We start from the raw sequence: 19,421 nt of genomic DNA on the forward strand, positions 1-19,421 counted from the left end.
AAGAACTATGCTACTGGTTTCTGCTAATTCTGATTTATTCAGATCATCATTCTGAAGATTAGTGGTCATTACATGATACTGGATTTCTAAATGTAGGCTTAAGAAATCAAAATGAGGGCTGGGGCTGTAGCTCAATGGCAGAGCACTTGCTTAGCACTGGATTCAATCCTTAGCACCACATAAAAATAAATAAATAAAATAAAGGCATGCTGTCCATCTACAACTACAAAAAAGAAAGAAAAAGAAAAAGAAAATCAGAGTAATTTCATATTGCATCCAGGATATTCACTAAATTCTACACAGTAAGCTTGTTTTTGTATTATTTTCAATTTCCTCCTAACAGTTATAGTCACAAAAAGATTCCCTATTAAGTAATACTCCAGTTATATGAGAATTTAACGCTAAGCTAAATTTACAAATGTCATTTCTTACAAGGGCTGTATATTTTTCTAAGTCAGTGCATTAGCTTGGATTATGAGAATTATCATGGTTACTTCCATTGTCCAAACAAGAAAGACCACGGAAGTAAGGAAAAGAGATATGAAGGAAACGGAACTACATTCAGGCACACTGACTAACCCAGGCTGACTACTACAGGCTCCAGGCTAGAAAGGAGCAGCCTGGTTTTAAGCAGATTTAAATTTTTAAGTTGGGGAACAGGTCAGATGTAGTTTGTTTTTACCTGTTTTTTTTTTTTGTTTGTTTGTTTGTTTGTTTGTTTGTTTTTTAACATGGTTACCTTTAGGTACATTTAATCTTTAGTCTACTACTTGACTCTGCAGGTTGTGATCCCAAGGACCAGCAATAAAAGTTGGAGGAGTTCTTATAATGAGGTGGAGGTGCCCTCCTTAGGTATTTTTAGGAGTGAGAAGAGACACAGCCAATAAAAACATTTTTTAAGGTAGAGGTAAAAGGGGGCATATCTGTTTAAAATAAGTTTCTAATAAATAAAGATCAGCTTTAGTACTTAATTAAAATTGGGTGGAGGTGTATATGTTGGTCCAAATGTGTTGCCCCTGATACAAATGCTCAGACACGAGAAAGATCTCCTGGGAAATTAAAATGCCTGCATGAGGGGAGAATTGAACAGACCAGGGACAAGAGAGCTTCTGCACATGGAGTTAAAATAAGCTTAGATGCACTGAGTTTGACTGATTCTCAAGCTCTTCCCAGACCTCAGATTAGCTGGGTATTAGTGCAGGCAGGTCTCAGCTGTCCATGAAAATGAGAACACATTTTAAAAGCTGCATTTGAATTTTAAAGGTACTCAACATTTCTAGTATTGTTTACCGAAAAAGGTCAACACTGGAGTGTTTTATTTATGCGCGGCAGAACCTCAGTCTAACAGCACTAGGCTTCCCACGTGACATATGCTGAGGATGTGTTAAATGCGTAGTTCCAGAGCCAAGATTATTATTTTTCAACTCAGTGAATGCATTATTAAAAGAACTCGGCAGTGCCCAACACCAGAATAGAGGGCAGTGGTGACCCCTTTCTGAAAGAAGGGGACACCAACCTTTTGACTCACTGCCTGTGAACTCTAATGATCACATCCCCAAACCCACATGCTATTCCATACCTCCCTCCTATTCTCCTTTGGTCAATCTAGGAAAAAAGAAAAATGGAAATATTTAAATAAAGTCCATATAAATCTTCAGTTTCAAAAACAAAATTTTGGGTCCTTTGGGCAATAATTATTTTTCTGAGAGTAATGCTTGGTTTCCTTTTCCATATCCTGGCTCTGGACAAGCATTCACATCAGCCCCAAGTTCTTCTTGCAAATCAAGAGTACAGACTACTGATTCCTTCAAATAAGATTTGTGTTAAAATCACTAAATGCCAATGAAAGTGATTTTTTTTTATTAACTGAACCAGAAATAATACATAATACATACCAATTTTATGACAGTGAGGGGAGTTATTAACTCTAGTAAGCCAAGAATATCTGTAATATAAATTAAAAATCTTCTTAGGAATAAGTTCAGAGTTTTAAATATACTATGGACAAACATGAAACTAATGCCAGGAGAATACAGGAGTTCCTTTATCATTTAAACACTATTCTATAAAAGGAAAATCTTCTGATAACTCCAGAAATTATCCATTTTTATATAAGTATTCTTTGCTTGAAAAATGTTCTCTTTTAAGCAACTCCCTTAGTGCATCCTACTACATAATTTGATTTATAGATGTTAAATTTACATATGACTTTTCCTATATACCTCTCTTGCATAAAGCAAAGTAAATTTGTGACAAAAATTCTCTCTTACTTAAATATGAGAAATAAACAAATGACCAGAATACCCATAGACATGGAAATATATGTCTAGTTTTATCTAATGCTTTCATTTAAAAATAAGATACAGAATTTTAATGCTTCAGGATATTTCAGAAAACTATGACTTTTACACTTGATACACCTTCTGAAAGCTCAGAATCCTTGTATTAAAAGACCTGATGCTGGCATAATTTGATTCAATCCATAAATACAGAGTTCCCATGCCACAGCATCCACTATGCTCCACACCGATGATGCAAGACCCATCAGGCACCATCCACTGTCCCTGTGGTCCACAACAGGGCTGGGAGGACAGACACGTATGTATAACTTGGTTGTGATATACTGGAGATTAGTGCTATATTCTAGTCAGATGAATAAGATCCTCTGGCAGCACAGGATGAAGAGTGAGGATTCTGGAAGGGGATGTGGGCACAAGGAGGGTAATGGCTCAGCCGAGGAGGTGACATCTGAACAGAGTCTTCAAGGATGAATGGGATTAGACGAGGCATTCCAAGTAGAGAAAAAAAATCAGTTGGTACAAGCCAACTTTTTCAAATTAGACTTTTTGAAAAAAGTGTTGTCCTTCAACAAGGTTTAAGTTTGCAGTGCTGAACACCAAAAAATCTCAATCAAGATGATTTCTTCCTGACTGGCTGTTCTCCCAAGGGCTCTGGAGGTTTGGGAAAATGCATGTAATAAGTGCAGGGGAGGACTTGACCTCTGTAGACACACAGCAAGTGAGAACGCTGCAATACTGAAATGCAGAGGGGCAGCAGCACAGTGGCCTGGGAGAGAGGGGTGCTGTGGCAGCATGGAGGCATGAAGAGGAAAAGCACCCGGCAACTGCATCTTCTTTCAGTTTGCTTAAAACACAAGTTACATCAATCTTCTTGTGAAAGAGCAGTTGCCTTAAAAAGAAGTCTGCAAAGGGCGATCAACTGCAGGCTCTACAAGGGCTGTGCTCTGTGCTAGGACCTGCTGGCAGAAGGAAGGAGAGAGGGAGCCCCCATATTTCTCTCCAGCTATTTAATCACACTAGTGTGGTAAGAGGAGAGGAAGGCTGGCTTAGACTTGATGTTTGTGTTAAGTTCCTCTTCTACCATGTGGGGGTAACGGAACAGCAAGGACTCCTGGAGGGAGAAAGGAGAGCTGTCTAGGTGAAAATGGGGGTGACAGGACTAGAAGCCCCGGGACTCTAATGCTCTGTGAAGGTGGCTGGGGTACAGCTGCAGAGAGCAGGAAGAGGACAAGATGGAGCTGCATTACAGGGCCTAGGAGTTATTAGACTGCAGTTAAAAACCTAAGGGAAATTTAAGTTAGCTAAAAATTTCCATTTTGCTTACTTGCATATAATAAAATTCATTCATTCATAGTGGCATTTTAAAATGTGTGTGTTCATAAGAGAGATATAGAAAATAAAGCACCTGGGTTGTGTTCTTTGTTTACTTCCCTAGGAATCTCCTCCATGTAACCCTGAGTTGTGAGAGGAATGTATTCAGGAGGCCTGCCTTGGAGATTTGACTCTTGCATTATTCTCCATACTACAGAAGATGGCCCTTTAGTCACCTGACCTCTTCCCTGGGTGTGAGGGCCTAAAGCCGGGGTGGGGACTGATGCCCTGGGCTCAGGAAACATGGCTCCTGGTTTTCAGTATGGGGTCTGCTGCCCCCTCACTTTATCAACTTGGGCTGTTCATCGTTTTCTTATGTAAGAATGGGAAAAGAGGGTTTGAGATCAGACATTTTTCACAGCTGTTTCCTGCTGCAATGTTCTCTGATTCTACGGAACAATATAATGTTCAATATAAATGTTTTCCTCCTTCTGGGTTTTGTATATTTAGTTTTTTAGAGCGGCTGTCATAACAACAATGCCCCATCTAGTGTCAAAACAGGGAACATGGTCCAGGAGTGCAGAGTGAGGAGTGGCACTCAGGAGGTCGAGGCTTTGGGGCTCAGAATGGTGGCTGGCATAAATGTGGCCCACTGGTCTTTGTTATGCCCCATTGACCCCACTTGGAGAAGTAGGGCGTGTTTTAAAAGACTGTGTTTTACAACTTTTATGTGTGATGTACAATGCCAGCACAGCAGGACTTTTATCAAGGTTGCACCGGAAAATCTTCCCTATCATTTTTACTGACATCTGTCACCATGAACACAGAAGAGCCTCTTAGTGACGAGGATGGCTGTCAGAGGGCAGCACCTTCCTCAGAAGAGATCCTGGGTGATCAGGTACCACGGCCATGGAGCATCGCACTGAGCCTCTGGGAGTCGAGCAGGGTTTTAATCACAGCACCCTCTCCTCAGCACCTTCTTCTCCAATACTCCCACAAGGGTAATGACTCCAATTGGTTTAACCACACGCTTTCCAGATTTTATGCCAGCCTGGCCCTCTTCTCATTCACTGCCATCCCAGAAGGGAAGAGACCAAGGGGGAAGCAGATGTAAATACTGGGACAACAGAGGTATTCATGAAGCAAATGAGCATCTTCCTCCTTCAGCATTTGGTCCTACGCATTTTATTTTTCCTTTTCATTAACTGCCAGGGCAATTTAATTAAAAATTTTTATACGGCCATATAAAAATCACCTCAGTTTGGAACCTGCCTCCCTCTCGTAACCCAGGCCATCTCAGTGGAGTATTTGTGGAGTGTCTGCTGTGTGCCAGACGCTGTCTTAATGATGTCTGGGCTGAAAGAACAAAATGAGCCCAAACTCAGAAGCTCTCCATCATGCTGCCAACCCTGCTCAGAGCCTTGTGGCCTAGATTACCTGAAGCACACTGTGCTGCCTGTGGCCCAGGATCTCAGTAGCCAGGGATCTTCTGTTTTCTGTCCTTCCAACTGAGTCTTGTGAGGGTTGAACTCCTACTCACAGCTTCTTATCTTTGAGAATGCTTCTAGACTATAGGGGCTCTAACAATTCACCTGCTTGCTAACCGGCATTGATTTTTTTTTTTTTTTAACTGGCTGCCTCTGTGACCTCCTTACTAGTCCTCTTTCTAATCAATCACAGAACTCTACTATTTACAAGTCCCATCCAAAGTCACCACCCTTTAGGTGCTGACCAGCATCACCTGCCTCTACTGTGACTCCACATCCCTAGTGAAGCTTAGTTCTCACATATCCCAAAGTTCCCTTAACTCCTGAATCCCACAGTCCCACATTCCTGCTCCACAATACGCAGGTCTGTCCTGGGGTAATGCACTTGGATTAGAGTGATGGTCTCTGCTCACTCCTCATGGTCAAACCCCAATCTCAATTCACATCTGGCAACTGTGATAATCTTGAGCATAACTATTAAATAAGTTTAAATAACAAAAGGAAAATGTTGAGAAATATAATTGGATAATAAAAGCTCCTTCATGGTAGAGAAATGACCCAGTTCTAACAAAGCTATGAGATGGTTTGCATCACTCGATTTAAATGCTATGGAATTCTTGAGGCACTAGAGCATGGGAGTCTATCCCAGAGGTATGGACCATAATAGGCCAAATGTTCCCACCCACCTCAACCTCCTCATTCACCTTCTGCTGGCATCCTCTAGACTTTTTGGGTTGGCATCTGGATGTGAGAGACACTTGTAGATAGCTAATCACTCATACATAAAAGCAGGAATCTGGTCTGGCATGTCTAATGTGTGTTCACATGTGCATAAAACAGACAGCTATTGGCCCTGTAATGTGGCACAGCATAGCTGCCATCACAACTGTAAGAATGTAAGGCTGTCAGTGAATGGTGTAAGACTAGATCTTTAGAACATTTATTTATTTATTTATTTATATTAGTAGTTGAAGCTGTCAGAGATGTACAGAACACTAAGGTCAATCAAGGGTATATGTTTTTCAAAGTGAATTATTAAAATGTAGGTGTGTAACTTTCATACAAAACTTTTTAAGCATCCATCTATAGAACAGTCACAACCATCAATCAGTGTTTTTAATTGAGCTGAAAACCATATGCAAATGCAGAAATGCTTAGTCCTGGCTGTAGTTCCTGACAATCATCCTCAGAGATAAATTTCCACAATAGGTGTTTCAATTAAGACAGTAATATTTATTGAAAGGTAAACCGTAAACATATAGCTCCTTGAAACTCTATTGAACAAGTGTAATTTATGCTGTAGTTGGTGCACTGCATTTTAGCACTGATTTGATTTTATCAGCATTTGTCAATTAATCAACGTGAACCTTGTAAAACATGTTCTCTTATTAGTGGGAACAGGCAATTGCTGGCAGACTTTGAAGGAAAGGTCATTTAATAAGTTGCTAATTGTTCAAAGATAGATTTAAATTTAAAAAAAAAAGGTAAACATTATTACTGTATCTAAACAGGACTCCGTTTATGCTTAACCTTGCCAATTTAAATATGGTCAATGGTTTGTTTTCTTTTTGTTTTACTAAACAGCAGAGAAAGATTAAGACATAAATTAATCTAACTTCGGGGTTTTAAATTTTATTTTAAGAGCCTCTTATTGTCATTTTTGCCAGCTCAGAGTTACGAGCCTTGAGGCTATGATTATAAACTAACGAACTATATTTCACCAGCAGAAGAGTGAGAAGAAAAAAGAAAAAGCAGAAAAAAAAAACAAGAAATGCAGCAGCACAAAAGGGCTATGCAGTGACAATATTCTACATTTTTGTATTTCCCTCTATTCATTCTTCATTCCTCAAGATGAGATGTCAAGTCCCTACTTCTGACTGCTGGTTCATTTTCTGGTCAGTAAGTGAGACAGAAGCTGCATCAAGACCCCTCTTTGGGTAATGGGTGCATCAGCATGCTTGTCAACTCTCCTGGCAACCAAGAAAGCATTTGAACTCGGTTGCATCACCACCAGCAAGCACTCTGCAGCCATTTAAGGGAAGCAACTGAGTTTAAAACATGCAACATACCTTGGAGGACAATTTCTACAATGGTGTCTGCAGGGCTGAATCGAGAAATCCGCACCATCTTAGAAGAGTCATAGGAACTTAGGATGAAATGGCCTGCCTTAAGACGTTTGTTAGGGTAAGAATTCTGCACAGTTTACAGAGACAATTTGTTGAATGGCGATGGGTCTTGCTGGATCCCAATCTGACAAACTGCTTTGCTGCAGAGTCCCTTTTATAAGAGTTAGGAGACCCAGGTTTCTCTCTGCCTGTTCAAACTGGCTCATCTCTCAATCCCATTCCATTCTGTTTTCAGTTCCAAATAAGTCACTATTTCAGGCACATTTCCCTAAGTAGATGCAAACAATCTTTTCAGTGCGAGACTCCCTTGGGCAAATTAGATTTCTTGGAAAAGGATCAAGGAGCAATCAGACACCTACTAGAAACAAGCCTGTGGTTTCAGGTGACGTTGTCATTCCTGTAGACTACAACTCAAATTTTCGACACTGGGCAATAATGTTGAATGTAAAAGGGCCAGGTATGGGGAGCAAAATCCTGATATCTGCAAAGTTTCCTTTCATTGTCGTAACAAATAGGCCTATTTTTTATGGGAACTAAACTGATGGTCAAAGAGAATGGAAAATTTCCTTTTCTAATATTTCTAATTCAAAACTGCTAAACAAATCTTAATTTCTTAATAAAGTTATCATAAAAGAACTTTTTTCATATAAGGGGAAAACCATCATACCTAACAAACATGGAGTGTTTCTGAAACAGATACTCCTTATTGGGTTTTTTTTTGTTGTTGTTGTTGTTGTTGTTGAATCATAAGGAGAAAGCCTATTTTACATTCTTTTAATATTGGTCTGTAAGCCAGGCACAGTGGCACATGCCTGTAAACCCAGTGGCTTGGGAGGCTGAGGCAGGGGGATCATGAATTCAAAACCAGCCTCAGCAAAAGCGAGGTGCTAAGCAACTCAGTGAAACCCTGTCTGTAAATAAAATACAAAATAGGGCTGGGGATGTGGCTCAGGGATTTAAAAAAAAAATGCCTATATTAACATCAGCCTCAGTTAACTTTCTTCCACACATTCAGATTCTCTCCAAAAAGAGAAGAGACAAGAGGTAAATGCAAATGGGGGAAGGAAAGCTGCTTGGTAGCATAATACCTGCTTCCTGGCAGGAGTTATTTCTATCTAAAACATATGTACTATGTTAAGTCACAGGTAAAAATGAATGGATGTGGATGGCAGGTTTTTATTTGTTTCTCTGACATCTTAGAATACTGTAAATAAGTTTGTGTGTTTCAATTCAAATGGTTCCATTATCTTGGAGGTCTTAATCATTTGTAATAGCAGTTTCTGAAGTGTTCAAAGCATGTGCTTAAGTAGTATTATTGGCACTCAACATAGTCATACTACATTAAGCAGATTTATAGCCTTAAACGCGGTTATCCTTGATCATCTTCATTTAAAACTAAGTTTAGGCTGATGGGGTGGCTTAGCATTCTCCTAGTGTTTCAGCCTGTTAGTTTTGCTTTACCAGAACATCTGGCTCTGTTGGGCACCCTCACGCTGCTCCAAATGAACTTACCCTTCACAAGATGAAGTGGGGGAAGGGGAGAAGGCAAGGAAAATTCAAGTAAGAAGTGTAAAAGGGCAACCTTATTTTAAAAATAGGCCTGGGACTTGGGTTGTATTCAGGTATGGTAGAGCTAAAAGATTAGGAGATGATAGTTATTAAGAAGGGAGTTTGTAATCCATGGCTCCCAGGAGGTGGGAAGCACATCACGACATTTGGGGCCACATGGGGGAGGTGCCAGTGTTGGTCAGGAGGTGGAGAGAGTTGGGGAGGGGGATGTGGACAAGAGTCTTCATTGTGGATTCCCTGGAAAAGAATGGGTGAGGCAGTAACCAGGCTTAGGATTGGCTAGTTTGAATAATTTCAGCAGGTACCGAGGTACAAGCTAGTTCCTGGTTGTCCAGTACCTGGCCCTGGTGATCTCTGGCAAAGAGAGAGTGTTCCAGACTGCAGGGGGCTGACACAAAGAGGCATGTGGGATACCACCAGGATTTGCTAGTTTTGAACATCAACGGCCAGCTCAAAGGCAAGTTGTTTGCCACCTCCAGCAAATAGCTAGGCCTGGAAGGGCCAGTCCCTCCTCACGACCAAGTCTACAAGGCCTCCAGAGGTGAAAACATTAAAGAATAGAGAAAAAAAAAATTAAATATGATCCACACAAGTCTGTTTGAAACACCACAGGTAAAGACAGAGTTTCTCAAACTTATAGTTCATAGGAAACAATTGGGAATATTGCTAGATATAGGTTCTGATTTATCAGATTGTCTGGGGGTTGATACTGCATTTCTAATAAAATTCCAGGTGATGTTAAAACTACCCTCTGAATAGTTAGGGATAAGACTATTGTCAGGAGTATTCTCTCTGGGCCAATTTCTACCACAAAAGGACCTAGCATTTATTAAGCTCTGCTTGAGCCAGCCACTGAGAGGCACTAAGGAGACATACTTGAGCTTGTTTTCTTTGGATAACAGCCTTTGTTGGTTAGAAAATTTACCCCAATTTTCATAGATATAGGAATGGAGTTTCAAGACAGTTAAGTGAACTGTCAAGGTCACTTAGCTATAAGTTAGAAGATACAAATGTATCTGGCCTAAAAAACCATTTTCCCCCCATTGCAACTTAAGTGCAGATGGCCCTGCTTTGATGGAAAACAAAAAGCATCTGTTGGTAAAAAATTCATAAAATAATAAGTTCACAGACTTGAATAGTGGCCCATTTATAACCTGGAAAAGAGAAATTCAGAACAGTATTCATTGTCTCAGGATCAAAAATAAACTGGTGAGGATTAAATAACTGATAAAGTTTACCACAGAAATTCCCAAAACACTTGCAGTGGGATTCCCTATCAAATGAGTGTGTTTTAAAAGTGATATATATATATATATATGCAGTGAAATATATACAATAAAAAGCTAGACTTCCTCCTACATAGGCCTAATCTGAGTTCTGCTCAGTAAGTCTTCTAAAACCATTCTGTGCAAATAAGGATGTTTCTCATACAAATTAATTAATTCAGGCATTCCAAGGAGCTAGAAGGTGGGGGAGAGGAGCAGTAAATAAAAGTCCCTTATGCACCTTACATTCCAGTAAGGCAATTATACATTGTGTCAGATGGAGAGGAGAAGTCAGGGAGAGGAGGAGATGTTTGCCATTTTAAATACAGTAGTTAAGGAAGGCCTCTTGAAAAGGTGATACCTACTCCACTCCTCCTTTTTCCTTTAGAAATACATCAGCACTTGCAGATCCACTGTGTTCTTTTTAAAGGCTCCAGTGTACTACACTGTTTGTAAGTACACAATAGTGCTGGGCATTTTGTTATTTCCATAGTAGATGTTGGAGATTAATCCTATTATAATTTGTTAGATGGTAATTTTAGTGGTTACACAGAGATTTGGGGTTTGCAGTATAAAGCCTGATTAAATAGAAAGTGCTTTAATGAGGTGTAAGAGAGCATAGCTCCAAGTCTTATCTGTGCTACTCCCTACCTAGGTGGCCTTGCCATAGCCCTGAGAATCTGTGGACTCCCCTTCACTATGTTAGCATTCTGGCCTCAAAAGAGGTTTCCCTCTTCCTTTCACTTCTTAGGCAGTGCTACTGTCACCAGGCCTAGGGTGCTGTCTAGGGGCTTCTCCACCTGGAGGCCTAGGTGACATCCTGCTTGCAACATTTTCCTCAGCACCAGGTTACCTGTCCCACTGACACAGTTAAACACAAATGTTAACCGTCAAGCTGACAAGCTTCCCACATTCCCCGTGAAGGAAGCATAAGCAGAAATTTCAGGGAACAGTTTACCCTCTGGGCACAGTGCCTGATTTCCCTCAGACAGAAAACAGGCGTCCTTAAAACAAAAACAAAATCTTTACTTTCCAGTAAGGTTTATTTATGCAGATGCAGATGTTTAGTGCTGGACCATATGATTGAACAGATTTTAAATTTAATGGAAGATTAGATTATTCATTTAATTAATGCCTGAGGTAGTCTCTGGAATATGTCAGCACTCTGTCAGGCACCACAGGAAGAACAAATATCAGCGCGTTGTTGTTCCCACCCTTGTCACCCTTCTGGATCTTCACAAAGACAGGACACATGAGAAAACAACCATGATTCACAGCAGCTTGTGGTTAGTCATACCAGAGGCAATACAATAAGAACTCAAGGAAAGGGGTGGACACTGTTACTTGGAAACCCTTGCTGAAATATAAACAGGTGAACTGTTCAAGGGATGAGGTAACACAAGGGGACTTTGGATGAATGTGTGAGTGTGAGTGTGTTTTGGGAATGTGTGTACATGGAAGGTGAGCAATAAATGTACGTGAAAAGGCCAAGAGAGGGGAAATACAGACTTCATAAAGGGAACACGGGGTTGCCCTTATGGCTTCAGTAGAGAACGTGGGGAGTGAATGTGGATGATAGGGAAAGGTTGGAGTAAGACTGGCAGAGGGTCCTCAGTCCCCTACTTCATTACTGTAATGGAATAAATAAGAGTTCTGAAAGACATCAAGAAAAACCCATCACCTTCTTCCGCCTTTTTTTTACACTTCCAGGGGAATGGGAAGTTGTGCACTTTGGAAATAGAATTTTTCCACTTCTGAATCTACTAATTTTTGAAGCCAGCTTATTATTTATCGAAGTATTCTTTGTCAATAGTTTAAAAAGGTAAATATAAGGCCTGTAACCCAAGTCAATAATCTCTTCCCTACCACCCTTCCCTGCTCTTCAGAGAAAGTCATTTCTTTTTCTTTCTTCATGAAAAATACTTAAATGCCCCAGAGAGTAACTTCCTACACAAGAATGACTTTTGCCCCAAACTATTGTCCTCGGTTTCGTTAATCCAGTCTTGCCCAAGTGCTGCTGGAAGACTCTTGGACCAGTACTTTTACCCACCCAGCTTCAAAGAGGCAGAACCCCACAGGAGAGGAATCCACTCTTAACTTTTGGTTCTGATATTTGCTTCCCCAGATTTAAGTACTGTGTGCATATCATTTCTTAAATTATAATTTTTAGAGATTTCCTCATGTCTTACTATCATGAAAAACAAGAGGGATTTAGCACTCATACCATCATCACCTCCCAACAAACTTTCCTCCCCTGTTTTTCTTGTGACTTAAAAACCAATTTGGAATTAAATCAATGTTTACATTATTTTGACCATGTAATCTTATTCACTGTTGAGTCAAGTAATGTAAGTGTACACTTTAAATCTTGTTCAACAATTTGTTTTTCCTTTTACTATCTTTTATTCTATTCTTTTTATTTTTACTTCTTTTACTAATTGTTGCTGAACAATTCAAAGGAACTACAAAACTCCCATTAAAATCATTTTCTTAAACATGTTCAACCCAAATAGTCAATCTATCAGATCTATTTTTCTCACAGAGCCTTACACACAGTCTGTTTGGTCTCGTGGGATTCCAGGCCAGCTGCTCACCTGTTGCCTGGGGTTTCCTTTTGATACCAGCATGCAAAATCCATGTGTGTGTCTCCCGTGTTGGACCCCCCATTTTCTGGGTCCCACAGTTTTCTCTTTATTTATAGCCTCATTTCTAGAGAAAACAATCTCTAGTAGCCTCCTGAGAAAAGGTACACGGTTGGCACATTTGTAGAGACCTTGCACATCTGAAAAATGTCTTCACACACACAGGTGTTTGACAACTAAGTCTGTAACTGATTTCTAAGAAAATGGAATTTCCTCCCAGAGGTCCTAGCTGTACTTGGCTATCTTCTGGTTTCCAGTACTGAAGCATCAAAGTCTTCTGACACTGGTTATCTCCAGTCTTTTACATGTTACTTGTTTTCTTTCTTGGAAGGGTTTTGGGAACATCTCTTTAATCCTATGGTTCTGAAATCTCACAATAGAGAACCAGAATGAGGACCTTTTCTTATCCATTGTTCTGAGCACTTTCTGGTTCATTTAAATCTGAAAATTCCTGCAGCTCTCTTTGAAATTTCATCTGGTTGTTTTTTTGTTTTTTTTTTTTTTGATACTTGTCTCTTTACATTTTTTTTTTCTTCTTTCTGAAACTTCTTTGGTAAAATACTGATTGATCCACCTCTCTTCTTAACTCCACCCTACCTCATTTTCATCTCTGCCTATTAATATGCTTTCTAGAAAGTATACTTGACTTTATCTTCTATACTCTGATTTTTTAAAAATATAAATTTGAAACCTCTTTTTTTATCATGATTTAAATGAAGCCAGCTATTTCTAGTAGAGCTTCATATCTCATCTTAAATATCTTATTTTCTGATTGTTCCTTTTCTATAGAATGCTCTTTTTGCTTCATGAATAAAATAGTTTCTCTCCTCTTTCTGAAGATATAATAGGTTTTTAAAGCCTTTCTTGTGCTTCATGAATTATCTACCTCTTTTTTGAGCCCCCTTGACACCTCACCTTCTTGCTGCTGCCCTCTATTTTGGCCTGTATATTTTACTTTGAGGACTATCATCAAATAATTTGTGACCCCTTGCTTTTCACTTACATTTAAGACATTTATATGCCTATGGATAGAAAATTAAAATTTAAATATAAAAGTATAAAATTTCATTTATATTTAGATACTATGATTTCTGGTTCCAACTTTGAAGTGGGCAGAGTATCATTTGGTAGGCATCCCTGTGATGTAACTGGAGTGGGAACCTAGCCATTTCAGTGGGGATTTCAGATTCCAGTGAGGTCATTTCTTTGGGTCATGTAGTTTTTCCAGATAAGAATCTTCTAACTCCTGCCTAGAGTCATTCCTGGCTGTGGGCAACCTGGGAACAATGTGAGGAGTAGTCCAGGATGGTCTCACCTGTTCACTCTGGAGTTTCACCTCTCCCTTGGGCCTAATCCCCGAGTCCAGAGTATCTCTACTCAATGCATCCCAGACTGCCCCTAGAATCCCAAGAACAGATGGGAACTGGTAGTGGCAGTGTGAGGTGGACAAAGGAACAGGGATAACTATTTCATGAATCGTGCTATGATTAGCAGCTGCTCTGTAACTACCTGCAACCCATCCTGCCTTTTCCTGTCTCAACCCTCACACCTCTCTAATCCTCCAGTTCCTGTAGGATGAAGCAGTAGGCTTCTCTCCAGGTACCTCATGATGCTGACCTCCTTCCATAAGTTTATCTTTATAGCAACTCACTGTTATCTTGGATTCAGACTTTGAGGTGGATGTCCCGTGAGTTTCTCAAGATATGGGAGGAAGAGGAGATTGTCCCTTCCATTTTCATACCTGGTAAGCTGATCACCTGGAAGCCACTTGCAGTCAGTCACTGAAGAGTGGTGGGGAAATCACTCACAGGCAAGTAGGCAACAGTATGAAAGTGGGAAAAAGTAGACCTTGACAGAGAATGAAGGAAAATATTTGATTCTGGATCAGTTTCTTCACCTTTCTGGATCCATTATGTTTAACTACAAAATTAAAAGGCTGGGTGAAGTATCTCCAAGTATTCATGATAAAGTTTTGGCACTGATCATTTTGAAACATGTCCTCCCCCTCTGCTGTTCTTGAAGCTCCACAGTACACATTACTATATCCAAGGCTCCTGATTGATTTTACTTTACTGGTCATTATGCAAACTTATTTGACTGCAGATCCTCCTTCTTTTTTTTCCCCTTTCAGGCAATGCTTCATAACGTATTATGAAAAAGACTGCCCTAGTTGTTCTGCAACTTTTCATTCTAACTTGTTTTTGTGAGCTTTACAACTTTAGCTAAATGTTTTCATTAAGGAAAAAGGGGAAAATATAATATTTTACAATTTTTATTTAGTGATGCTTTCTCCCATTGCACCATATAAATTTTAGAGTGGGAGAAAAAATCTATCATGATTTAAATGAAGCTAGATATTTCCAGTAGAGCTTAATATCTCATCTCTGTACCACCATCAATATCTAGGACAGCTGAACACCAAACCATTGGCTGAATTGTTGCATAGTTGATTTGATTTGGTCATGAACACAGTCACATTGCTGGGACACATCTGGCAATTTTGGCAATCAATGAATGAAATGAATCAACCATGTAGTGATCAGACTGACTGCTCAGTGATCAATGTGACCAAAACAGAAAACAACTGTGGGATAACTTAATGCTTCGGTTGCAAGACTATACTATAGTATTAGAATATAACTTGTATGGACATTCATGATGGAATACTGTTTAATGCTAGTGTTATACATTAAGCTGTAAGAATTACTTCTGTAAGTGAAATACTTTCACTTTTTATATCAATCTACTGACATTTAACTGAAAGGAAGGAAACTGTACTAAATGTTGCTAGGAAAAAAAGAATGTGTAGCAGAAAATAGGATTCAAAAATCCTACCAGAAAAAGATCTAGGCGTCAGATGTCAGTTGTCAGTAACTTTCCATGTAGCCTCCAATAAGTCTGTGTTTTCTCATTTGTAAATAAAAGTATCCTCAAAGATTTGTAGTTTAGTTGATTACATATATAAATTTGGAATTTTTCTCTTAATGCCTACTTCCATTACAGAATGAATTAATATTTTGATGTTCCTTAATTAATTACATGCCGTAAAGCCCTCTCCTCTTTAACTCAGGAACTCCATAAGAACCTGTGGCAGTGTTTTCTTCTTCTTAGATAGTTTTTGGATACTACGGAATGATTTTTTTAACAAATTTCCATTTTCCCTTCACTCTGCCAAGTTTTTAAAGTATTCTAAGTATGTGCATCTTTTTATTTAAAAAGTCTACCCAAGAAACACACTTTCCCTTTTTCTCAAATGGAAATTTGTCAAAAATAAATTCTGTAGTATCCAAAAAACTGTGTGTTGGCAATAGAGGGACCAATAGTCCTAGCTTTCCCAGCACCGAAGGATGCCCAACTATGTGGGACTATCATGTTAAAATGGGGACAGTCCCCAACACAACAAGTCGGTGGGTCACCTTGGGTGACAGCCTGAGAGAAGGACTGGATGTGGCATGGATACACTATTACTGAGTTGCAATTTCAATCCCCTTATTAGAAGTACTCTTGTTTCATTGCTAAACAGCTGTAGAAAGCAATCAAACACCAGATGGATGAATGGATTTAATGACCTTTAAGTTTCCTTTATACCAGTGGATCTCAGCTCTGGCTGCTTAGTAGAATCATATGGTTAGTTTTTTAAAAAATTTACTGCTCCTTGATTCAGTAGATCTGAAGGTAAGTCCCTGTCAATGGCAAAAATGTTTGAAGTGTCATAACTGAATCTCATGTAAGCCCCTGAAACAATATTTTGGACCACAGAGATTCAAAAGATAGGTCTAGAAAGAGCTATTCATAGCAAAGAGAAATCTACTTACAACCTATGACTTTTTAAATACTACACGCAAATTTCTACTATACATATATAAAAGAATTAGAATCCAAAAACTGACACTAAGTTATATTTATTCACATAGGATTTGTGCTATATCATTTTCTCCCCTGTCATCATGTTTGCATCCTGAGTGCCAATCATCACCATCCATTGACATCATTTTTTTTTTTTTTAATAAGAAACTGTAAGGTTGAAGGTGCAGTTCAGTGGTACAGTACTTGCCTAGCATGTATGAGACCCTGGGTTCAATTCTTAGCACCATGGGTGGTTTAAAAATAGAAACAGGAAAAGAAAAATTTTGAAATTGTTTAGCCACCATGGGACCACAAATATATAATATTCAATATCTCTAACTTCAAGGAGCTACTGTAAAATATATGAAAGGTGACTAAATGACTGAGGTGAATGTACTCGGTAGGTAGGATTTCAAGAGGGCCAGGAGGACTGTGTAGAATTCTAATTAGAGAGACAGACAAGGCATTCCAAATAGGGAAAAAAGCATTGGGGGTGGGTAAGAAGCAATCAGACTACCAAATTTAAATACTGCATGTCCAAGTAATAAAGTTCATATCTGAGCAAAGCACATATATTTCCCTGTGCAAGGGAAATATTTCACCTAATCACTTTTTTGGTGATAATCATTTAAAATATTGAAAAGGAGAATTAGGCTGGTCAATGATACATAGTTCAGCATAAGCAAAATGACAAATGTGGTTTTTAACACAGAGAATAAGTCACTCAACAGCAACAATATATCCCCAATGCTTTTCATCCTAGGTGCAAGGAGGGGACTATGTCACCCAGACATAGAGGCAGATGCTATGTAGAGCCTTGCCAGATCTCTGAGGCCTCCACTTTGTCTGAGCCATGAGGATTTCATGTTGAAAGAACAGATTTAGAACAAAAATCATGCAAGAGATCCATGCTATCTTAAATGTCATGTTATATGATTAATCAATCACTGATTTTTAAATTACTTTTATAATGCAACCGTCTTTTCTTTGGATTTCAGAATTAAAGTACCACTGCTCCATTTGTCTTTGCCTCCTAAAATAGTCATATTTTTCACTTTTTTCCAATATATGGTCTCTGTGCAAGATATTAACTAATGCCAATAAATGATCTGGGTATGTGTCTATGCAGGAAGTCAGTTGACAAAATTAACATTTAGAAGTAGGCACCACTGGTTATTTCACACATTATTAACTTATATTACAATTCAAATAAGCTTACAGCTGGCAAAAAAATCTCTTCTGTAAAGTGATCTCAAACATAATAGGCTTAATCAGAGATAAATTAAATTAGGCAGCCATGCTCACTACAGCATATTAATTCTGAGTAGTTATTAAATACATTTTCTCTTATCAGTGGTGTGAACAACATTATATGCAAACAAATTCTTTAAGAGGCTAGCAAATAAAGTTTGTTTGAGATGCTGTGGGCCTGACATTTCCCCGTGCCTTCTTAAAAATGATAAATAATCTTTTCTGCTAATAATGGCACTAGGTTAAGTCCCCATAAATGAGTCAACTTCACTCCCAGGCAATTAAGCAGAAGAACAGCAGACAAAACCGCCATGTGTGGTGTTGGATTTTTCCAAAGGGAACTTTTCTATGGCAATTTTTAAAAGAAGGCCTTAGGGAGTAATAGCTGGAATAAGATTGTCCAGAAGAGAAGACAGTGAATATTCATTATGTTAAAAAATTGGTGTAACCTGTTTTATGTTTTGGTTGACCTATATTGCCTTAGAATATTCAAAGAAGGAAAGTATTAAGGTTGAGAGCTATTTTATAAACATGATTGTACCATACTCTCTTTCTTTCCTTAAATGGCAGTAGTCTAAACCAGCAAGCTAGCACATATTCCACTGGCTCCAAATACTTCTTTTGTAAAAGAAAGTTAAAAGATATACCTCCTATTTTATACACCACAACCCACACACTCATGTTACCCACTTGATGCACTTTTGCAATATTATCTTGTTGTATTATTAATCAACTAGTCCCTTTAATTTCTGTATTCAGAAGTAATTCATGACACTAGGCATGACCCCTACCCCTGCAAGTCTGAGAAACATGTCTGACATTCTTTGTGCTTTAAACATTTAAAATACAATGTAAGGTGACAAGAACATTAAGCTGCCCAGTGAGCAAAATGTGAAACTAATCATTATCTGTTCCTAGCCGTGGGTACAATAATTGGCAAATTAAAATGCCTGAGAATGGCTGGGCCACCTGAATCAGAAACTGTGACCTTGGAGTGGCTAATGAAGATAAATGTATGCAACTAGCTTTACTGACAACTCCTTCAAATACCAGCAGACTGAAAAAGCAACATCACAGTACCTTCTTCCTTATTTAAAGTACGAACTGTGTAAAATTTTGGTTATTTAAAGGAAAAAAAACTTAATCAGGTTCTGTATCTCATATATGCATATTGGATGAATTCAGACTTCTACTTACTTCTAAAAAGTCAATGCTTTTATCGAATTTGTTGGTCTGTGACAGTCAGATTCAAATAAATGTAAAGGTTACTAAAAAGAAAATAACTTTGTTTTAAAATGAATTTGTTTGCCGACACGTGCTACCATCCTTTCATTCATTGATGCATCCATTTGTCGATTTATTTGACGCTTACTGAATATCAAGCCAGGCGCAGGGCTTGATATTTGAAAGAATGGTATCTCCCTGAGGAGCAAGTGAACCCTGCACACCATGCAGGCAACTCAGGATGATGCTGCACTAGTGTGGAGATTTTAAACTTGAATCTGTGTCCCTCCCCTGGACAGCCTTTCAAGAGAAGACTCCTGAGCTCAACTCTAAGATGATTTCTTAAGAGATCTGGAGGGTGAATGTGCTTGAGAATGACCTTCCCAGCTGAAAGGATGGG

At 38.9% G+C, this 19,421-nt stretch overlaps 1 protein-coding gene across 21 annotated transcripts in view; it reads right to left on the bottom strand.

The window, feature by feature from the left end:
* ENOX1 (ecto-NOX disulfide-thiol exchanger 1) overlaps nt 1-19,421 on the bottom strand; it is a 531,147-nt gene that overhangs the window by 237,885 nt on the left and 273,841 nt on the right. The window contains exon 1 of one of the 21 annotated variants that reach the window (XM_079136948.1): nt 7,168-7,822. The exons of 19 other annotated variants lie outside the window; for them this stretch is intronic. In XM_079136948.1, coding sequence (XP_078993074.1) covers nt 7,168-7,225 — 58 coding nt within the window. In that variant the 5' untranslated portion in view covers nt 7,226-7,822. Of the gene's footprint in view, nt 1-7,167; nt 7,823-19,421 lie in introns of those variants that run through there. One more of the 21 variants, XM_079136937.1, reaches the window with a different exon arrangement.

Source organism: Sciurus vulgaris (genome assembly GCF_902686455.1).
Source record: "Sciurus vulgaris genome assembly, chromosome: 4".
NCBI classification, from domain to species: domain Eukaryota; kingdom Metazoa; phylum Chordata; class Mammalia; order Rodentia; family Sciuridae; genus Sciurus; species Sciurus vulgaris.